The sequence below is a fragment of the Panulirus ornatus genome, chromosome 12 (genome assembly GCF_036320965.1).
Source record: "Panulirus ornatus isolate Po-2019 chromosome 12, ASM3632096v1, whole genome shotgun sequence".
Taxonomy (NCBI): domain Eukaryota; kingdom Metazoa; phylum Arthropoda; class Malacostraca; order Decapoda; family Palinuridae; genus Panulirus; species Panulirus ornatus.
The window spans coordinates 22,279,881-22,300,497 of record NC_092235.1 but is presented as its reverse complement, the minus strand read 5'-3'; the positions used below and the strand labels follow the sequence as shown (position 1 = coordinate 22,300,497).

Here is a 20,617-nt window from a genome sequence, read left to right as displayed (position 1 = left end):
CGGGGGGCTGGAAATCCTCCCCTCTCACTTTTTTTTTTTTTTTTTTTTTTTTTTTTTTTTATTTTCCAAAAGAGGGAACAGAGAAGGGGCCCAGGTGAGGATATTCCCTCAAGGGCCTAGTCCTCTGTTCTCAGCGCTACCTCGCTAATGCGGGAAATGGCGAATAGTATGAAAGAAAAAGAAAATATATATATATATATATATATATATATATATATATATATATATATATATACTGCTTCACAGCCATTAATACCTTTCTTTACCTATTTCTAAACTTTTTCTACTCCCCTTTTCTAATTTTCGTTATACAATGTATAGTCATATCTTGTCTTGTAACTTTTATTAGATTATACTACTCTATGACTGTTCCACAAAGATACTGTTCATTGCTTTAAACCATTGATATTTTTAAATTCAAGACAGTTCATTGCTTTAAATCATTTATCTTTTCCTTAAATTCAAGATACTCTTCATTGCTTTAAATCATTTATCTTTTCCTTAAATTTAAGATACTCTGTTCATTGCTTTAAACCATTTATCTTTTCCTTAAATCTAAGATACTCTGTTCATTGCTTTAAACCTTTTATCTTTTCCTTAAATCTAAGTTACTCTGTTCATTGCTTTAAACCATTTATCTTTTCCTTAACTTTATAATTTTGTAAATTTTTCCAATTTGTTTGTCTCCACTTACCTGTATGATCATTGTAGGTATGGATGTCCCTTTTCCCTCTCACCCTGCAGATTCCTGGGTGTATTTTGGTGCTCTTAAAAATTACCTTATATACACTCTATTTCCTAGAGTATGTATCATGCTTGAGCCAAACATTTTAGATAACTGGAATGGCTACTCTTTCACATTTTATCTTTTATTACAGCTTTGTGCAATGACAGAGAAATTCAACTTAGCTTTTAATATTTACTTTCTCATTTTGAAACAATTTTGCCTGGGTTATAATTTCAAACCTGTAATCATACAATGGTATTTCAAGGTCCTTATACTTTTTGGCTGTTCTTTATTTATATCTATTTATTTTTTGCTTTGTTGCTGTCTCCTGCCTTAGTGAGGTAGCACAAGGAAACAAATGAAAGAAACGACCCAACCCACCCACATACACATGTACATATATACACGTCCACACTTGCACATATACATACCTATACATCTCAACGTGTACATATATATACACACACAGACATATACATATATACAAATGTACATAATTCATACTGTCTGCCTTTATTCATTCCCATCGCCACCCCGCCACACATGAAATAACAACCCCTCCCCCCTCATGTGTGCAAGGTAGCGCTAGGAAAAGACAACAAAGGCCACATTCGCTCACACTCAGTCTCTAGCTGTCATGTAATAATGCACCAAAATCACAGCTCCCTTTCCACATCCAGGCCCCACACAACTTTCCATGGTTTACCCCAGACGCTTCACATGCCCTGGTTCAATCCATTGACAACACATCGACCCCAGTATACCACATCATTCCAATTCACTCTATTCCTTGCATGCCTTTCACCCTCCTGCATGTTTAGGCCCCGATCACTTAAAATCTTTTTCACTCCATCTTCCCACCTTCAATTTGGTCTCCCACTTCTCCTCGTTCCCTCCACCTCTGACACATATATTCTCTTGGTCAATCTTTCCTCACTCATTCTCTCCATGTGACCAAACCATTTCAAAACACCCTCTTCCACTCTCTCAACCACACTCTTTTTATTACCACACATCTCTCTTACCCTATTATTACTTACTCGATTAAACCACCTCACACCACATATTGTCCTCAAACATCTCATTTCCAAGACATCCACCCTCCTCCGCACAACTCTATCCATAGCCCACGCCTCGCAACCATATAACATTGTTGGATCCACTATTCCTTCAAACATACCCATTTTTGCTTTCCGAGATAATGTTCTCAACTTCCACACATTCTTCAGCGCTCTCAGAACTTTCGCCCCCTCCCCCACCCTATGATTCACTTCCGCTTCCATGGTTCCATCCCCTGCTAAAATCACTCCCAGATATCTAAAACACTTCACTTCCTCTAGTTTTTCTCCATTCAAACTTACCTCCCAGTTGACTTGTCCCTCAACCCTGCTGTACCTAATAACCTTGCTCTTATTCACATTTACTCTCAGCTTTCTTCTTTCACACACTTTACCAAACTCAGGTCACCAGCTTCTGCAGTTTCTCACATGAATCAGCCACCAGCGCTGTATCATCAGCGAACAACAACTCACTCACTTCCCAAGCTCTCTCATCCACAACAGACTGCATACTTGCCCCTCTTTCCAAAACTCTTGCATTCACCTCCCTAACAACCCCATCCATAAACAAATTAAACAACCATGGAGACATCACACACCCCTGCCGCAAACCAACATTCACTGAGAACCAATCACTTTCCTCTCTTCCTACACGTAAACATGCCTTACATCCTCGATAAAAACTTTTCGCTCGCTGCTTCTAACAACTTGCCTCCCACACCATATATTCTTAATACCTTCCACAGAGCATCTCTATCAACTCTATCATATGTCTTCTCCAGATCCATAAATGCTACATACAAATCCACATGCTTTTCTAAGTATTTCTCACATACATTCTTCAAAGCAAACACCTTATCCACACATCCTCTACCACTTCTGAAACCACACTGCTCTTCCCCAATCTGATGCTCTGTACATGCCTTCACCCTCTCAATCAATACCCTCCCATATAATTTACCAGGAATACTCAACAAACTTATACCTCTGTAATTTGAGCACTCACTCTTATCCCTTTGCCTTTGTACAATGGCACTATGCAAGCATCCCTCCAATCCTCAGGCACATCACCACGAGTCATACATACATTAAATAACCTTACCAACCAGTCAACAATACACTAACCCCCTTTTTTAATAAATTCCACAGCAATACCATCCAAACCCGCTGCCTTGCCAGCTTTCATCTTCCGCAAAGCTTTTACTACCTCTTCTCTGTTTACCAAATCATTTTCCCTAACCCTCTCACTTTGCACACCACCTCAACCAAAACACCCTATATCTGCCACTCTATCATCTAGCACATTCAACAAACCTTCAAAATACTCACTCCATCTCCTTCTCACATCACCACTACTTGTTACCACCTCCCCATTAGCTCCGTTCACTGAAGTTCCCATTTGTTCCCTTGTCTTACGCACTTTATTTACCTCCTTCCAAAACATCTTTTTTTCTCCCTAAAATTTAATGATACTCTCTTACCCCATCTCTCATTTGCCCTCTTTTTCACCTCTTGCACCTTTCTCTTGACCTCCAGCCTTTTTCTTTTATACATCTCCCACTCATTTGCATTATTTCCCTGCAAAAATCGTCCAAATGCCTCTCTCTTCTCTTTCACTAATACTCTTACTTCTTCATCCCTCCACTCACTACCCTTTCTAATCTGCCCACCTCCCATGCTTCTCATGCCACAAGCATCTTTTGCGCAAGCCATCACTGCTTCCCTAAATACATCCCATTCCTCCCCCACTCCCCTTACCTCCTTTGTTCTCACCTTTTTCCATTCTGTGCTCAGTCTCTCCTGGTACTTCCTCACACAAGTCTCCTTCCCAAGCTCACTTACTCTCACCACACTTTTCACCCCAACATTCTCTCTTCTTTTCTGAAAACCTCTACAAACCTTCACGTTCGCCTCCACAAGATAATAATCAGACATCCCTCAAGTTGCACCTCTCAGCACATTAACATCCAAAAGTCTCTCTTTTCCGCACCTATCAATTAACACGTAATCCAATAATGCTCTCTGGCCATCTCTTCTACTTACATACGTATTCTTATGTATATCTCTTTTTAAACCAGGTATTCCCAATCACCAGTCCTTTTTCAGCACATAAATCTACAAGCTCTACACCAATTCCATTTACAACAATGAACACTCCATGTACACCAATTATTCCCTCAACTGCCACATTACTCACCTTTGCATTCAAATCACCCATCACTATAACCCAGTCTCGTGCATCAAAACTACCAACACACTCACTCAGCTGCTCCTAAAACACTTGCCTCTCATGATCTTTCTCCTCATGCCCAGGTGCATATGCACCAGTAATCACCCATCTCTCTTCATCCACTTTCAGTTTTACCCATATCAATCTACAGTTTACTTTCTTACACTTTATCATATACTCCTGCTTCAGTAGTGCTACTCCTTCCCTTGCTCTTGTCCTCTCACTAACCCCTGACTTTACTCCCAAGACATTCCCAAACCACTCTTTCCCTTTACCCTTGAGCTTCGTTTCACTGAGCCAAAACATCCAGTTTCCTTTCCTCAAACATACTACCTATCTCTCCTTTTTTCTCATCTTGGTTACATCCACACACATTTAGACACCCCAATCTGAGCCTTCGAGGAGGATGAGCACTCCCCGCGTGACTCCTTCTGTTTCCCCTTTTAGAAAGTTAAAATACAAGGAGGGGAGGGTTTCCAGCCCCCCGCTCCCGTCCCCTTTAGTCACCTTCTACGACACGTGAGGAATTACTATGTCCACCCTGTCTTTGTGTGTCAGTTTGAGAACAAATCTTGTTTCTCTTTCATTTGTCACTCAGTTCAACAGTTTCTTTAGTTATGGACATATTCCTATATGTATATCTTTTCAGTGATATCTATTTATGTAGAAAAATATTATATGGGTACAGGTACCTTCATGCCTTTTTTTCCTATTCTCCCTCACTGAGGGATGCGAGGCTCAGAACTGAGGGTTCTATTGTCACTGGGATAATGGTAAAGGAAATTTTGGATTTCTTTTTCAATTTCAAACAAAAAACACAAAACATTTTAGAATAAATATCCATAAAATTGGAGTCTTTATTGTCTGCCTTGTTGTCACTGTAGAATAATCTGACATTAATAATGAATATGTGGGAAAACTTGAAAAATTAGGAACTATGAACCTTGCTCAAAAATTACCTTCATGACCCACAAGGTAAATATCATCTATAGGTTAATGAATAATTTCACCAAAGAGTAAGGTGATTGTCCATAAGACAAGGGTAAAAATGTTACACGGAAAGGGATATAAAATCAAAAATGAATACAACGATTCTGATATGCTACCAAACAGGCAAGTTTATTTTGCATTCCTGTGGAAGATGGTACAGGGCACATGTACAGACCAGGGACTGGGTCTCATTGGGTGATTTCAAGATTTATTAAGAAAATTGTTAAAATAAAAAACTGGAAATCAATAACTGACTTAATCAACACCTTACAATGTAAGTGAACGGTTTACAGAACTCTGAGCCTAATATGTGAAAGAATTCAGAAAAACTACACTCAAAATGCCATCATGGATCACTTCTTTATACCATTGTTATGCTTCCGACACAAGCATATTACAAATATATGGATAGAATGCCTAGCTATGTACCCTTTGTCCATACCACCATTAGAAATACTTTGTCTGTATAAAAAAGCCAAATGAAAGAGTTTAAGGAAGTTAGTGAAGAAAAGAAATCACTCAAAATCAGGTGAACTTTATTGGAGACATGAGAATTGTCAACAGTTCAATTTGGAGTGTGAAGGCCCAGTCTCAGAGAGAAAATTTAGGTTGAACTAAATGATGCCTATGCATGGGTAAAGCTGACTGGAAGGAAAGTACATATGTTAGAAATTATTAGTGTAGCAAGATATAAATGCACTTTTCTTTCGTAATGACAACCACGACGCGAGCAAATCTCAGGTGAAATAAAAATATAAAAGAAAATAGAAATTTGTGCAGGAGTTTTGTAAACATGACTGTCAAAGGGAAGAAAAGATGTGAAGAGATAAAGATAAAAGACAGAAGAGAATTCCACAGCTTAACTGTTCAAGGGAAGGAGGAAGTATCATAATGGTCAATCTTCGTGTGGCTAGTTTACACAAAGGGGCTTCAGTTTTCCAGAGGGAGAGTGGGCAGTTATGACACACATTTTTTGTAAGCAGTCAAGAACTGTTTTCTAAAGCAGTATGCAAGAGAAAATGTCAGAGAAAATAATACCCTAAATCTAGTTTTATTCAAGAGAAGCAAGTTATTAGTATTGAGGTATGGGGTATGTTAGGTAAAAATGATACGAAAGAAATCTATTTTTAAGTGATATGGAGAATGAATATAAAAAAAAAGTGAGTCAGACTTCAGATCAGCTTCTTTTTAAAGAGAAACATGCCAAATGAGAAATTCAAATGAGGAAAACTTAATGAATATGACCTGACCTCAGGTGATCTGACCCCAGAGGTTACTGTGACCTCTAGAGTTGACCTACTGCCAAGCCAGAGATAAAAAAAATAAAAAGATTCTAAAAGAATATTTTTTTCAATATTCCTTAGAAACAAATCAAATTCTAATGAACTTAGGTGGATGCTCAAATGAATTAAAGCATTACTGGACAAACAAAGATTGAGAAAAAAAGGTATGTCTTAGGGTTCAGTTCTGAGAATTGACTAAATATAAAAAAAAGGAGTTAAGGACAAAAAGAGAGAATGAAATAAGTGCAACCCAAGAACCAAAAATCACATCCTAGAGGGATTCTTTCAAATATACAAAGCAAATACGAGATTAAAAAAATGAATTACTCAAAATGGAACTAGGTTTAACTAAATAATCTATTTCTGTACATGCCAAAGAAGATCTACGGGAAATAAGAAGTAGGAATTATGAAAATTTGTTATAATTACAAACAATGGTATACAGCACATATCTATGCCAAAGCCAATTAAATTACATGGACCTGAAGAAATAAATCCCAGGATCTACAATAAAAGCAGTGCAAGGAGGATATTGGTCACCAACTGGTAAATATAATGAACACATCTCTAAAGTCAAAAGTTGTGAAAAGTCATGGAAGATGAAAAATGTAATCCCAATTCTAAAAAAAGGATAATAGGTCTTTATAAGCCTCTAACTACTGTCAAATTAATGGAACATTGGTTACGGGCATGAACAGCAGGTAAAAAAATCAAACTCATCTAAAACAGCAAAATTCTATTAATGATTCACAGCTTGGCCTTACTACAGAGAGGTCTTATCTCCTAAACATGCTGTCATCTTTAAATCTTGAGGCAGAAGAAAATGATGAAAAAACTGACTTTAGTAAGGGAACTGACATGTTCCTCATGAGCAAATCACGATGAACACAGAAGCAAATGGCATTAAAGGGGAAATTCTGTATTTGAAAAGAGCTTGGCTAACTGTCAGGAAACATAAGGTTCAGCATATATGGCTCTATTTGAAAATGGGGACTGATGACTGGTAGCATTCTGCAAGGACCTGTGATGGGACCTACAATATTCACTAATGACACAGACATTTGTTGATACAAAAATAGGGCGGCTCATAGATTCAAGAAGATCTTATAGTACTAAAGGAGACCTCAATTAATTAGAAATATGAGCAGAAAATTGCCTACAAAAATTCAGTGCTGGCAAATATTAGATATACATCACTAAGAGAGAAAGCTGGGGTACATTTCCTCTCATTAACAACACTGATATTGAGAAATCAGTATGGGTGGGATCTTAGGGATACTGATAAGCACTTAAGACCAAGAAAACAACTTAGAAACACCTGAGGTGAGGCAAAGAGCCTACTTGGAATGACCCCTTTGAAAGTACGCAATAAAAGTGCAAAGGTTATATGACAATTAATGAAGTACATGAGACTTACCGTAGGTCAGTTGAAATGTGCTTCGAATTTTATGAAGCAAATCACCTCTGCTAGAAGGGAGCTTTCACATGAGATGCGCTTTGCCACTTCACGCCACCAGACTTTAAAGAGTACGACCAACCACATGAAAGTAACTGAACATTTTGCACTGCTAGAAATATGTAAGCCACAAGACGCTACAGAGTGTAGGGTGGGAGAGGTGGGCATGTGAAAGCTCCCTTCTAGCAGAGGTGATTTGCTTCATAAAATTCGAAGCACATTTCAATTTACCTATGGTAAGTCTCATGTACTTCATTAATTTTACGTCAGCAAATCACACCTCTGCTAGAGGTCACTTTCCCATGAGGTTTTGAAGCCATGTGGGTGTCGTACTGTAGACATGCAGAGAGGAGAAATGATACAAGCAGTAACCAACTGCAATACAGTAAGAAATTTACATAGCCATGGACCAGGTGACAAGAGACAACATCTCCTATGCAAACAAAATGAACAGACTATTGAAGGACAGCATCTTGGAAAGGATCGTGACAATCTCCTTGTCATAAAACTTGGCAAAAGTGGCAGCCCTGGACCACCCAGCCCTTGCCATGATGTGTCCAATCGGTAGAACCATGGCTTTGGCTTTCGATGCAGCTGCAGGCCGAAGACTGCCCGCTGAATACTGGCTGGAGTCTATGCCTGACAGAGAAAGCACTGTTCAAATCCACCTTGCAACAGTGTCCCTCGTTACATGCTTGTGGGGCTTGATAAAACTTAAGAGTAACTTCCCATTCTCCTGATGTGCAGAATTTCTGAACTCCTCTGTCTTAGCAATATACATTTTCAGAGTTTCACACACACACAATCTAATGTCAGTAGAATATGCTTTAAAGGTCACAAACTGCACATTGAACTTTGGCCTGCACTGTTTAATAGTTTCCCCTAACCAAACACAAACAGAAGCCTGCCCAAAAATAATATTCTTCAGCAACAAACAGTTTGGGAAAGCAACTGTTTAGAAATGCAGCTGATGAAGGGTGGAATAAGTTACCAAATTACAACACTAAAATTAAAAATAAACTATAAAAAGTGTCAAATTCAGAGTGGTTTCATGAGCTACATTGGAAAGGCGCTATAAAGAAAAAAAAAGCCTTGCATGGGCTAACAGGCCTGATACAGTTAGTTCCCTTCCATTTCCTTGTTCTGTCTTCAACTATATGTAGTAGAAGTAGAGTTCCACAGAGCGAGGGACAATGGAACGTTCTCTGCTATCCTTGCAAGCCAAGCCCTAAGAGGGGCACCACTTATGTCGAGGCTATGGAGAGGAAATGGCCGGTTAATCCTAATGAACACTTTGGTCGTAGTGATTAGAAACCTGGAAACAAGAAGAAATGTACTTCAAGATTTTTAAAATCCTGGAATTATCAGGAAAAAAAATCTTCAACTGATGTTCGCACTGACTGTTATAAGCATGATGAACTTCCATTAAAGAGATAAGATGTCGTTACTGACAAATTGTATACAAGATACAAATGAAATTCTTCATGAGTAAAAGCTTAATGCAAAGTCAGAAAATATATATCCATTAGTATGGAGTACCACACAAGTATGTCTATGCCAGTTCATGACATGTAATTTGAACATTTTTGAAATACATAGAAACCCACTGTTGCCACAACAACCACCTCAAGTACATAGAAAACTAACTACCATAACAACCACATCAAGCACACAGAAACCCACAGTTACCATAACAACAACCTCATGTACATAGAAGCCCACAGTTACCAGAACAACTCCCTCCAGTACATATAAATCCAGTTACCATAACAACCACCTTACAGAAGAAACTCATTGTTACCATAACAACCACCTTAATTGCATAGAAACCCACTGTTACCATAACAACCACCTCAATTGGATAGAAACCCACTTACCATAACAACCACCTCAATTGCATAGAAACAAACTGTTACCATAACAACCATCTCAATTGTATAGAAACCCATTGTTACCATAACAATCACCTTAATTGCATAGAAACACACTGTTACCATAACAACCACCTCAATTGCATAGAAACCCACTGTTACTATAACAACCACCTCAATTGCATAGAAACACACTGTTACCATAACAACCACCTCAATTGCATAGAAACACACTGTTACCATAACAACCACCTCAATTGCATAGAAACATTGTTACCATAACAACCACCTCAATTGCATAGAAACATTGTTACCATAACAACCACCTCAATTGCATAGAAACACACTGTTACTATGACAACCACCTCAATTGCATAGAAACACACTGTTACCATAACAACCACCTCAATTGCATAGAAACATTGTTACCATAACAACCACCTCAATTGCATAGAAACACACTGTTACTATGACAACCACCTCAATTGCATAGAAACACAGTTACCATAACAACCACCTCAATTGCATAGAAACATTGTTACCATAACAACCACCTCAATTGCATAGAAACCCACTGTTACTATAACCACCTCAATTGCATAGAAACACACTGTTACCATAACAACCACCTCAATTGCATAGAAACACACTGTTACCATAACAACCACCTCAATTGCATAGAAACATTGTTACCATAACAACCACCTCAATTGCATAGAAACCCACTGTTACTATAACCACCTCAATTGCATAGAAACACACTGTTACCATAACAACCACCTCAATTGCATAGAAACACACTGTTACCATAACAACCACCTCAATTGCATAGAAACATTGTTACCATAACAACCACCTCAATTGCATAGAAACATTGTTACCATAACAACCACCTCAATTGCATAGAAACCCACTGTTACTATAACAACCACCTCCATTGCATAGAAACACATTGATACCATAACAACCACCTCAAGTACATAGAAACCCAGTGTTACCATTGCAACTACATCCAATACACTAAAATCCACTGGGATACCACTGCAACCACCACAAACAGGTTACCTTCTCAGTGCTATAACTACATTTATATTACTACCAATAAAGTCATTAATAGTATTCCGGAAAAAGTGTTCACTCACCTGAGGAACCTGGCGTCTTGGAAACTTTTCAGCATAAGCCTAGACGAACTTAATAAGCTTTAGAGCTGGACTAGAGGGCTCTGTGTCACAATCCATGTCTTCTTCAGGCATCTATTATGCAGATGAACATCATGTGAGGGGTGATGCCTCTGCTGTGGGATGTGGGGAGGGGTTGGGATATGTGTGGCGGGCAGAAACAAGGATTGTGGGTGGGTGTGAGAGGAAATGAGGGGTTGTGGGTGGGTGTGTGTGTGTGTGTAGTGGGTGGACTGTGTGGTAGGAAGCTGAATGGTAGGATAAAATGTACGGTTGGGGAGGTGTGTGGAGGTGATGTGTGATGAGGATGTATGGTGTGGGGGTGTAGGGGGGGGTGGGGATAATGTGATGGAGAAGTGGTGTGGTTAGGGGGGATTAATAGTGGCTGACATGTTGTGTGGTGGAGATGTGTGGTTATGATGTATTGGGGAAGTTGTAAGGTGGGGAGCTGTGGTGTAATAATGGTAGTATAGAGAAAAAGTGGTGTGAGGGGGAGGTGGTGGGGGAATCTGTGGGGTGAAGAAATTGTGTGGTGGGGAAAGTCAATACGTATTGGTGGAGTTGCTGGGAGGGGAATTGGATGGTGGGGCTGCCCGTTGAAGAGTTATATTTCGGGAAGGGGTTGGGTATATATATATATATATATATATATATATATATATATATATATATATATATATATATATATATATATGTATATATTATCTCTGGGGATAGGGGAGAAAGAATACTTCCCATGTATTCCCTGCGTGTCGTAGAAGGCGACTAAAAGGGAAGGGAGCGGGGGCCTGGAAATCCTCCCCTTTCGTATTTTCTTTTAATTTTCCAAAGGAAGGAACAGAGAAGGGGGCGGGTGAGGATGTTTCCTCAGAGGCCCAGTCCTCTGTTCTTAACGCTACCTCGACGCGGGAAATGGTGAATGGTATGAAAAAAAAAAAAAAAAAAAAAAAAAAAATATATATATATATATATATATATATATATATATATTATCCCTGGGGATAGGGGAGCAAGAATACTTCCCACGTATTCCCTGCGTGTCGTAGAAGGCGACTAAAAGGGGAGGGAGCGGGGGGCTGGAAATCCTCCCCTCTCATTTTTTTTTTTTTTTTTTTTCCAAAAAAGGAACAGAGAATTGGGCCAGGTGAGGGTAGTCCCTCAAAGGCCCAGTCATCTGTTCTTAACGCTACCTCGCTAATGCGGGAAATGGCGAATAGTTTGAAAGAAAGAAAGAATATATATATATATATATATATATATATATATATATATATATATATATATATATATATATATATATATATGTCTTGTTATAGTACTGATGTAGGTCTTTATGCTGACAGGTAAAAGGAAAGGAATTCTATTGGGAGAAAGTCGTGTTGTGGAGAATTACGCATTGGTAGTTTATGCATGTTGGGGAAATTCCATAAATGGAGAGATGTACTTGGTAGCTTGTTGGACTGGAATGACCACTAGTGACCTCTGGAGTGACCAGTTAGGCCTGCAGTCCTTTTTTTTTTTTCTCTCTCTCTCTCTCTCTCTCTCTATGCTATGGTAAACTAACAACTTCCGGCAGTTTATAGGATTAGCCTAAGCCAGGTTGTTCGTAGTTACCAAGCAAACGGTAGTTTCAGGAATTCTTCCACAGACACACACGCGGACACACAAACACACATATATCATATATGAGGCAAAAAAAAAATATAGGAAGGATATAGATTATGAGGGAATAGGTGTTTTAAGAAATATGTCACCGATATAGTCGCTATGAAGCAGCTCTGCCGGGGGGTATATAGTCTTATAGGAAGGTGGGGGAGGGTGTGGGTAGGAAAGTTGTGTGGGTGAGGAGGAAGGTTGTTGCATAGGTGGGTGGCTACTGTAGACAGAAGAGCTTTAACCCCATTCAGGTGGGGGAAGTTGTTGGGTGACATGGTCTGCATGCTAGAGGGCCATTCAACGCTGCCAACAGCTCTCTGAAACGGAATAAGAATCAAATGAACTCTACTCATGCATAGCTGAACTGAGTAACTTTCATAAGTACGTATTAATGGCAGAGAAATGAATATGTTTGATGATACAGTCCCACATTGGCTTTGAAGTGTGTGTGTGTGTGTGTGTGTGTGTGTGAAACATGCACAGAAAATATATTCAAGAGGACACAATATGCAAATATACCTTTGTTCAAGATCACTGGTGGTGGAGCTTGGGGTGAGATGGGTCAGGTGATTGCAAATGCTGGATAATTAACTGTCGTCCCCAAAACATCCCGGACTGGTTCACCTGGGGAGAAAAATAGTTGACAGGAAATGGTGGCCTTTGGTGAGGCTTGCACAGAGATTAGACAGCTTATCATCTATAAAAGAGAATGTCTTATCTTTCCTAGAAAGAACTATGGGACATGTCAACGTAGGTAAGAAACTCCGGACCATGGTTTTCGATGAAAATGCTGAAGTAGTTTGAGTTAGGTTACAAATTATCGATGTAATTCCATAACTTGTTTGAGTTAGGTTAGGTTACAAATCATCGTTGTCATTCCATAACTTGTTTGAGTTAGGTTAGGTTACAAATTATCGATATAATTCCATGACTTTTTAAAGTTAGGTTGTTACAAATTATCGATGTAATTCCATTACTTGTTCAACTGTGTTAGATTACAAATCATCGATGTAATTCCATTACATGTTTGAGTTAGGTTACAAATTATCGATGTAATTCCATTACTTGTTTGAGTTTGGTTACAAATTATTGACGTAATTCCATTACTTGCTTGAATTAGGTTACAAATTATCGATATAATTCCATAACTTGTTTGAGTAAGGTTACAAATTATCAATGTAATTTCATAACTTGTTTGAGTTAGGTTGTTACAAATTATTGATGTAATTCCATTACTTGTTTAAGTTAGGATACAAATCATCGATGTAATTCTGTAACTTGTTTGAGTTAGGTAACAATCAATGCAATTCCTCATCCAGTTTGCGTTAGGTAAAGTTAAATATTACCATGCCTAATATCTATGCTTAATGAAACTACTTCCCACTTATCTATGATACTACAATTAAAACTAACAATAAAGCCCATAAAATCAACCAAACCTACGCTCCTATTTTTTCTTTTATCATTTTCTGGCAGTTAAGTCATATATTAAGCACACCCTATATCACGATAATATTTAAGGTTTAACATCCCCATATTCAAGGAATTTTAAGACCTTTATATTAAAAAATAAACGGTGTCAATATGTCATACTTTGAGGGGGTCCTTCTCCTTAAGGACCCAAGTTTTGCAATGAAAGTCTCTCTCTCTCTGATCATGATTAGACTTGAAATTTCAATAAACTACAGTAAAGGAGGAGGAGGAGGAGGAGACACAGAAAGGTATAGTCTTGTCCTCTACCAACATGCCTGTATATCACACCACAGATTCCACAAGTGTCCAAAAAATCTCCATTTTGTTCAGTGCAGGTCTAACTTACCAATGGGATAACAAACTCCCTCCCAGAGCAGCATCAACAGGTAATTACCATGTTCCTGGATGGCATTAACTTGCTTGAACACGTGTAGAAAAGAACTGAGGAACGTAAAGGAACTTACAAGCAGATGGGCGGAGATGGTTGGGAATGGGGAACAGGACTCACCAGGCAAGGAAGAGTCTTGTGTGATGGGCGGTAGATGAGACAGCGCCTTAGGCTAGGGTAGTGGCACCACTCTCCAACCTGATCTGTGGAGAGATTAGAGGCGGGAGAAAGGTAATTGCTCTTGGCAAGACGCAATTAAGTATTAAGTCTGCAGTACTGATATCTCATGAGTAATGAGTGTGAGTGAGTGAGGAATGAATTACTCATTTGTGCTGGTGGCCAATCGTTTTATGTAAAGGAAATGGAGGGGCTTCATCATTAGGTTGCTATTCTTCTTTTTTGGGGCTTATGGGCCATGGGTGCCAGGCTAGCATAATTCTGTTTTGCAACCAAGTGCTTGAACGTTCAACCTCTCGTTGTTCAAGCGGATGTTGATTTTTTACGACCAAGGAAAGCTCGTTGCACGAGCGGGTTGGCCCTCACGACCGTCTGTGTGAATGGACTGTGGCACTGTCTTTGCACACCTGTGACTGTGTAAGTACATGTACATGAGTGTGTGTAGGTGAGTGTACAGGGTAGGATGAAAGGGGGATATCCCCCTTTTAAAATGGGTGTGTCATGACGTATTTGTACTATAAGGGTGGTGGAGTAAAAGGCACCTTTGGGGGAAAACCCCCCATGTTAGCCAATTACAGTTTCTATGTGTGTGTCTGTATTCATGTGTGTGATGGGGGGAAGGCTCCTTCTCATGTAAGGGTTAACCAATTTGGCTTTTGATACTCTATGGTGTAAGAAAAAAAAAAAATTCTTCTTCCTTTCTCCATTCCTGTTAACACCAGTCCTGGATACCAGATGTGTGCAGGTCCACAGCGAAGTGATGGCGTCTTGCATTTGAGGGTGGTGAATGCCACTGGTGCCAAACCAGCCTGTCTCCCAGTCATGGGTCCATTTCAACAGGCCATCGACCACAGGTTATTACTGATAAAAAAAAAAAGAGGGAGAGGAAATCTAATTTACATCGCCAGCCATAGAGGATATAAAAGTGGAATTACACAAAAAATATGTAATGTCAGCCTCTCTCTCTCTCTCTCTCTCTATTTCATTAAGTGTAAAAAGTGTTCTAACTCAAGTGTAGCTGCTTTACAGCTTCATGGAAATTGTGGAAAGTGGTATGATTAGATTTCTTCACACTTCAAAGTAGCTCATTTATGTGAACTGCAAATTCTTGAAAATAAAGTAAATATGCCTCCCCCCCCCTTAAAGAACAAATCCTTAAAAATAAGGAAAATTGTAAGGGGAGAAAACCCCCGAACCTAATCTAACACCTCATTTGACCATGTACTTCCGGCATGATTTCCTATTCTTGTGCTTCACATAACAGGATTCTAGCCCAAAATAAGACAGCCTATCCCTCCCGCCCACACATCTACTCGCTATCCACCTATTCTTCTCGCCCACACATATCGTTATCCACCTGTCCCTCTCACCCACACATCTACTCGCTATCCACCTATTCTTCTCGCCCACGCATATTATCCACCTGTCCCTCTCGCCCACACATCTACTCGCTATCCACCTATTCTTCTCACCCACACATCTCATTATCCATCTGTCCCTCTCGCCCACACATCTACTTGCTATCCCCCTATTCTTCTCGCCCACACATCTCATTATCCACCTGTCCCTCTTACCCACACATCTACTCGCTATCCACCTATTCTTCTCGCCCACACATATCGTTATCCACATGTCCCTCTCACCCACACATCTACTCACTATCCACCTGTTCTTCTCGCCCACACATATTATCCACCTATCCCTCTCGCCCACACGTCTAATTATCCATATATTCCCACTTAGAAAAAAAGAACTTTAACCCACTTCATCCCCACATTCCAGCGTTGGCCCGCCTACCTCCTTGATATCCTCACACAGCTCCTCTTCGTCTTCAAGCAGAAACTCCTCAGCTCTTTCCTCTTGGAGTGCCAGACACACCAGCTCGTCCTCCGACCTGACACTTGACAAGTGTCTCTCTTGATCATCCTGGTCGTGGTGCGCTAGGCTGCTGCCAAGGTGCAGCTCCTCCACCTTGAAGTACTTGGGCTGGCTGTTCATGTTCTCCTGGTCCAGGGGAGACATGTCGTCACTGTGGTCAATTAACAACTTCCTTTTCTCAGGACGGTTGGCAAGACCATCAGCGTTGTCCCTATCTGCATCCTAAACCAGGTCATGGTTGTCAATATATGTTATTTGTGAATCAGGGTAAAATTCCATTTTAAGGGTGCCACTCGCTTTCATACATAAATCTAACGTAAGAAGCCAGTTACCTCATTTTAAAGAGGGAATGTTTTATGAACAGATAATTATATCTGAAAGTATGTGGTCAGCTAAATGGAACTCAGAAGCCCAAGTGAATATACCAGGTTAATAAAGGATGGAGAATGGTGTTGGAGTATGTGATGCCTGTGTTCAACAGGTATGGTTTACCATTTTTGAGACTAAAAATACTTTTACTAACTGAATGTAGTCCATGTTAACACCCCCCCTTATAACGTAAAGGTACGAGTCTCTGAATCCAATATGAACTAACACATATAACAATCAAAGGAATTCAGTATAAAGAAACTTTGGATGAGTTAATGTGACAGGATTTTTTTAATGAAGCCAAATTATACTATTTCATCCCATACAAAAATCTTCATATATATATATATATATATATATATATATATATATATATATATATATATATATATATTTCAAGGAAGCCATATTAAATATTTCTTCGAAAACAGTTTAACGTTTTAAATACACCTTTTTCATAATATAAAGCAGTTAGTTCATGCTAAACCCTTTACAAACTTTCTACAAAATGAATTTCTTTATAAAATGGACGAGAGAGAGATGAGGTTGAGTTCCTTGTATGGCTGTTCTAAGGATCTGCAGATGAAGTAGGAAAATTAACATGTAATTAAGACAATCATTAAGTTTGGAGTGGTTGGTCCTGGAAATTGAGGGGAAAACTGTGAGATGGTGAAAGATATAATCTTAAACCAAGACTGGAAAACGAACTTTACATCTCTTATCTAATCTACCCTGGCCTTACCTAGCTTAATCAATTCAAGCCAAACCTCAAAAGAAAACCAACTGGCCAAGCTATAGTAAGGGGAGGTCAACCTACAAAGTTATCATACGCGATTAAAGGCTTCCTAAAATGAATATTGCCCAAGGGTTTGGTCACTACTGGGCAAAGATGGCTGTAGTCACCCAGTGGTGCCCTTAAACTGGAATGTGACCCGCAGTACCTCAATGACACGGAGATATATATATCAATATATCATCTATTATGGTCAAAGTATACATATCTCATGGTCAAAGTAATAATACTATTTAAATAAGGCCACTCACACCACATACCTGCACTGGCTCAGGGGAGCTGGTTTCCTCATTCCACTGAAGACCATTCAAGCCCTCGGGAGCCAAATTCCTTTTCCCTAAGCTTCCCAGCCGAGTCCCATTCCCGTCTTGGCCTTCCTCAGGAACCAGGTCAGTGGCGTCACCATCCAGGGCCTGTAGGAGCCCAGGCCCTCCCCACATGGAGGCGCTGGCCAGTCCCATTGCTTCATACACGACCACGAAGGGCGTGGGGGTCGACGCCTCCTCCTCCTCCACCATCACCACCTCTTCTTCTTCGTGGACTCCTGTCATGGCGCCTTCAGAGTCGTCCATGACCACCAGGCGATACCCTGGAGGAGGCGTGCTAATCAGGAGGAGCTCTTGTTCCTCTTCCTCCTCGTCAGGATACCCTCCGTCATGCCAGCTTGGGGTGGGCAAGTATAAATTGACAATACTGTCGTCCAATGGTGGCTCCTGGCTCTCGCAGGGATAGAATGGTATTTCTTCAGCGTCCCAGGGATAATACTGGACGCCATTCTCAGGCGAGACCCTAAGGGCTGAGCTAGTGTTCCCCATTATATGCAAAATAGGAGAGAGATGACCGGGAGGATTGTAGGATCGCTCAATTGATGCTAGGCAGGGAAAACGGTATGTGTGTGTACACGTGGGTGTGGTCTTCACACTACTGCTGCTCTCAAACCTTCTCTCATGTAGAATTACACACATGAAAATATATATATAAATATATATAAATGTATATGTATGTATATATGAAGTGGTCTAAGCACAATCGCCTTCGAGAGAGAGAATTGCTTTCACGCTAGAGTAAGCAAGGCAACTGGATGTTCACTGCTGGGTGCCGTGTGTTCATACTCAGTGTGGGGGGTTGGGGGCACTGGAGCCACTCAGCCTCACCTCATTGGCTGAGGCGGCTGAGGTGGGGGTGTGGTGGGGGTGTTTGTTTGTGTTGGGGGAGGGATTGAGGGAGAGAAGGAGGAGGAGGAGGAAGAGGGGGTTGTGGGGTAATGATGGTGGGGGGGGGGGTTTGTTCTGTAGATGCGCGCACAAGGTAAAAAAAAAAAAAAAAAAAGAGAAGTTCTTGGAACTTTTAGGTATTTCCGTCTCCTATAAGCGGGTGAGACTGTCTTCCGGAGAGAGAGAGAGAGAGAGAGAGAGAGAGAGAGAGAGAGAGAGAGAGAGAGAGAGAGAGAGAGGAAGTGTGGGGGGTTGTGGGGGGTTAGGAGACGGATTCGTACCGAAACGTTTTGCGACCAGACCAGATGCGTGTCTCCCCCTCCCTCACCTCTCCCAGGGGAGAGTCCATCTCTCTCCCCACCCAGCAACCAAGACACACTCCCCTCCCTCTCTCACTCCCTCCCCAGTGGCGAACCTTAGCGAGGCTAGTTCTCACCCCAACGCGGGACCTGACGTCATCACCCTCCCCCCACCTCAACTGATACATGACGTCATCACCCCAACCAACCAACCCCCCCCTCTCTCAAATGATAACGTCATATATGGGCGTATATGCTTACGCAGTGGTTACCACTGTGGAAGACCATATTCCTAAACCCACTGGATCAGTTTCAGTGTCCATAGAGAGAGAGAGAGAGAGAGAGAGAGAGAGAGAGAGAGAGAGAGAGAGAGAGAGAGAGAGAGAGAGAGAGATTGTATAGACAAGTACAGACGTGTTACAGGAGAGGAAGTGGGGGGGGGGGAGGGGACATGTCTGGACATGTGTTCAGTACACAGAGACAACACCACTTCAGGTGGTATGCCATGCGACCAGGTTAGGAGATGCGGGTAAAGTTCATTTCAGTAGCCGTTACAGCCATTTCAGTAGACGTACGGATCATTTCAGTGGACGTTGCGATCATTTCAGTAGCCGTTACAATCATTTCAATTACAATTTCAGTAGCAGTTACAATCATATCAGTAGACGTATGGATGATTTCAGCGGACGTTACGATCATTTCAGTAGACGTTACAATCATTTCAGTAGACGTTACAATCATTTTAGCAGCCGTTACAATCATTTCAGAAGACGTTACAATCGTTTCAGCAGCCGTTTCAGTAGACGTTACAGTCATTTCAGCAGCCGTTTCAGTAATTTCAGCAGACGTTACAATCATTCGAGCAACCTTTTCAGTTATTTCAGCAGACGTTACAATAATTTCAGCAGCCGCTACAGTAATTTCAGCAGACGTTACAATCATTTCAGCAGACGTTACAGTTATTTCAGCAGCCGTTACAATCATTTCAGCAGCCGCTACAGTCATTTCAGCAGCCGTTACAATCATTTCAGCAGACGTTACAGTTATTTCAGCAGCCGCTTCAGTCATTTCAGCAGCCGTTACAATCATTTCAGCAGCCGTTTCAGTCATTTCAGCAGCCGTTACAATCATTTCAGCAGACGTTACAATCATTTCAGCAGCCGTTACAATCATTTCAGCAGACGTTTCAGTCATTTCAGCAGACGTTACAATCATTTCAGCAGCCGTTACAATCACTTCAGAAGTACATAATCATACTAGGCATGTCAACCTTTCCAGGAATAAAATATGTACATTATCAAAACATAAACGAATCATAACTGTAGAGATAAATGAATTAATTAATGAATGTCTCATTTCCTCTCGAATCATAACTGGAGAGATAAATGAATTAATCAAAATGTCTCATTTCCTCTCGAAGTCTTGCACCACACTGGACACAGTTGGCCGGGACCCCAAGCTGCCTCATTTGCATATCAAAAACCTTCTCGAGAATTCCAAAGGAAAACTTCGGGTGTTGTCTTGTCCTTGGAGTGGCTAATCACCATCCCTAACGACCCCCCCCCCCCAGATAACTA

The 20,617-nt window shown here is 40.5% G+C and overlaps 1 protein-coding gene and 1 long non-coding RNA gene across 3 annotated transcripts; both read right to left on the bottom strand.

Annotated features, from left to right (window-relative positions):
• Positions 1–5,107: 5,107 nt before the first annotated feature.
• LOC139751850 (uncharacterized) lies at positions 5,108–11,750 on the bottom strand. The gene is made up of 2 exons (XR_011713429.1): positions 10,758–11,750; positions 5,108–9,059 (listed from the first exon to the last, which is right to left on the bottom strand). It is a non-coding gene; the product is annotated as an uncharacterized lncRNA (long non-coding RNA).
• Positions 11,751–12,322: 572 nt separating this feature from the next.
• LOC139751849 (uncharacterized) lies at positions 12,323–18,999 on the bottom strand. 2 transcript variants are annotated; one of them, XM_071667482.1, is made up of 5 exons: positions 17,788–18,999; positions 16,285–16,587; positions 14,431–15,348; positions 12,969–13,073; positions 12,323–12,766 (listed from the first exon to the last, which is right to left on the bottom strand). In XM_071667482.1, exons 1-3 carry the CDS (start codon positions 18,490–18,492, stop codon positions 15,346–15,348), a joined length of 1,011 nt encoding a protein of 336 aa, XP_071523583.1. In that variant the 5' UTR covers positions 18,493–18,999; the 3' UTR covers positions 12,323–12,766; positions 12,969–13,073; positions 14,431–15,345. The 2 variants fall into 2 exon arrangements, with proteins under 2 accessions (XP_071523583.1, XP_071523582.1); XM_071667481.1 differs by having other exon boundaries at positions 16,285–16,491; positions 17,788–18,626.
• Between the last annotated feature and the right edge of the window lie 1,618 nt (positions 19,000–20,617).

Excerpts from the sequence above, each read along its gene's own strand:
- LOC139751849 (XM_071667482.1), bottom strand. The coding sequence starts at position 18,492 with ATGTGTGTAATTCTACATGAGAGAAGGTTTGAGAGCAGCAGTAGTGTG. Across the intron at positions 16,588-17,787 it reads GCTCCCCTGAGCCAGTGCAG|GATGCAGATAGGGACAACGC; the intron begins GTATGTGGTGTG and ends GACCTGGTTTAG.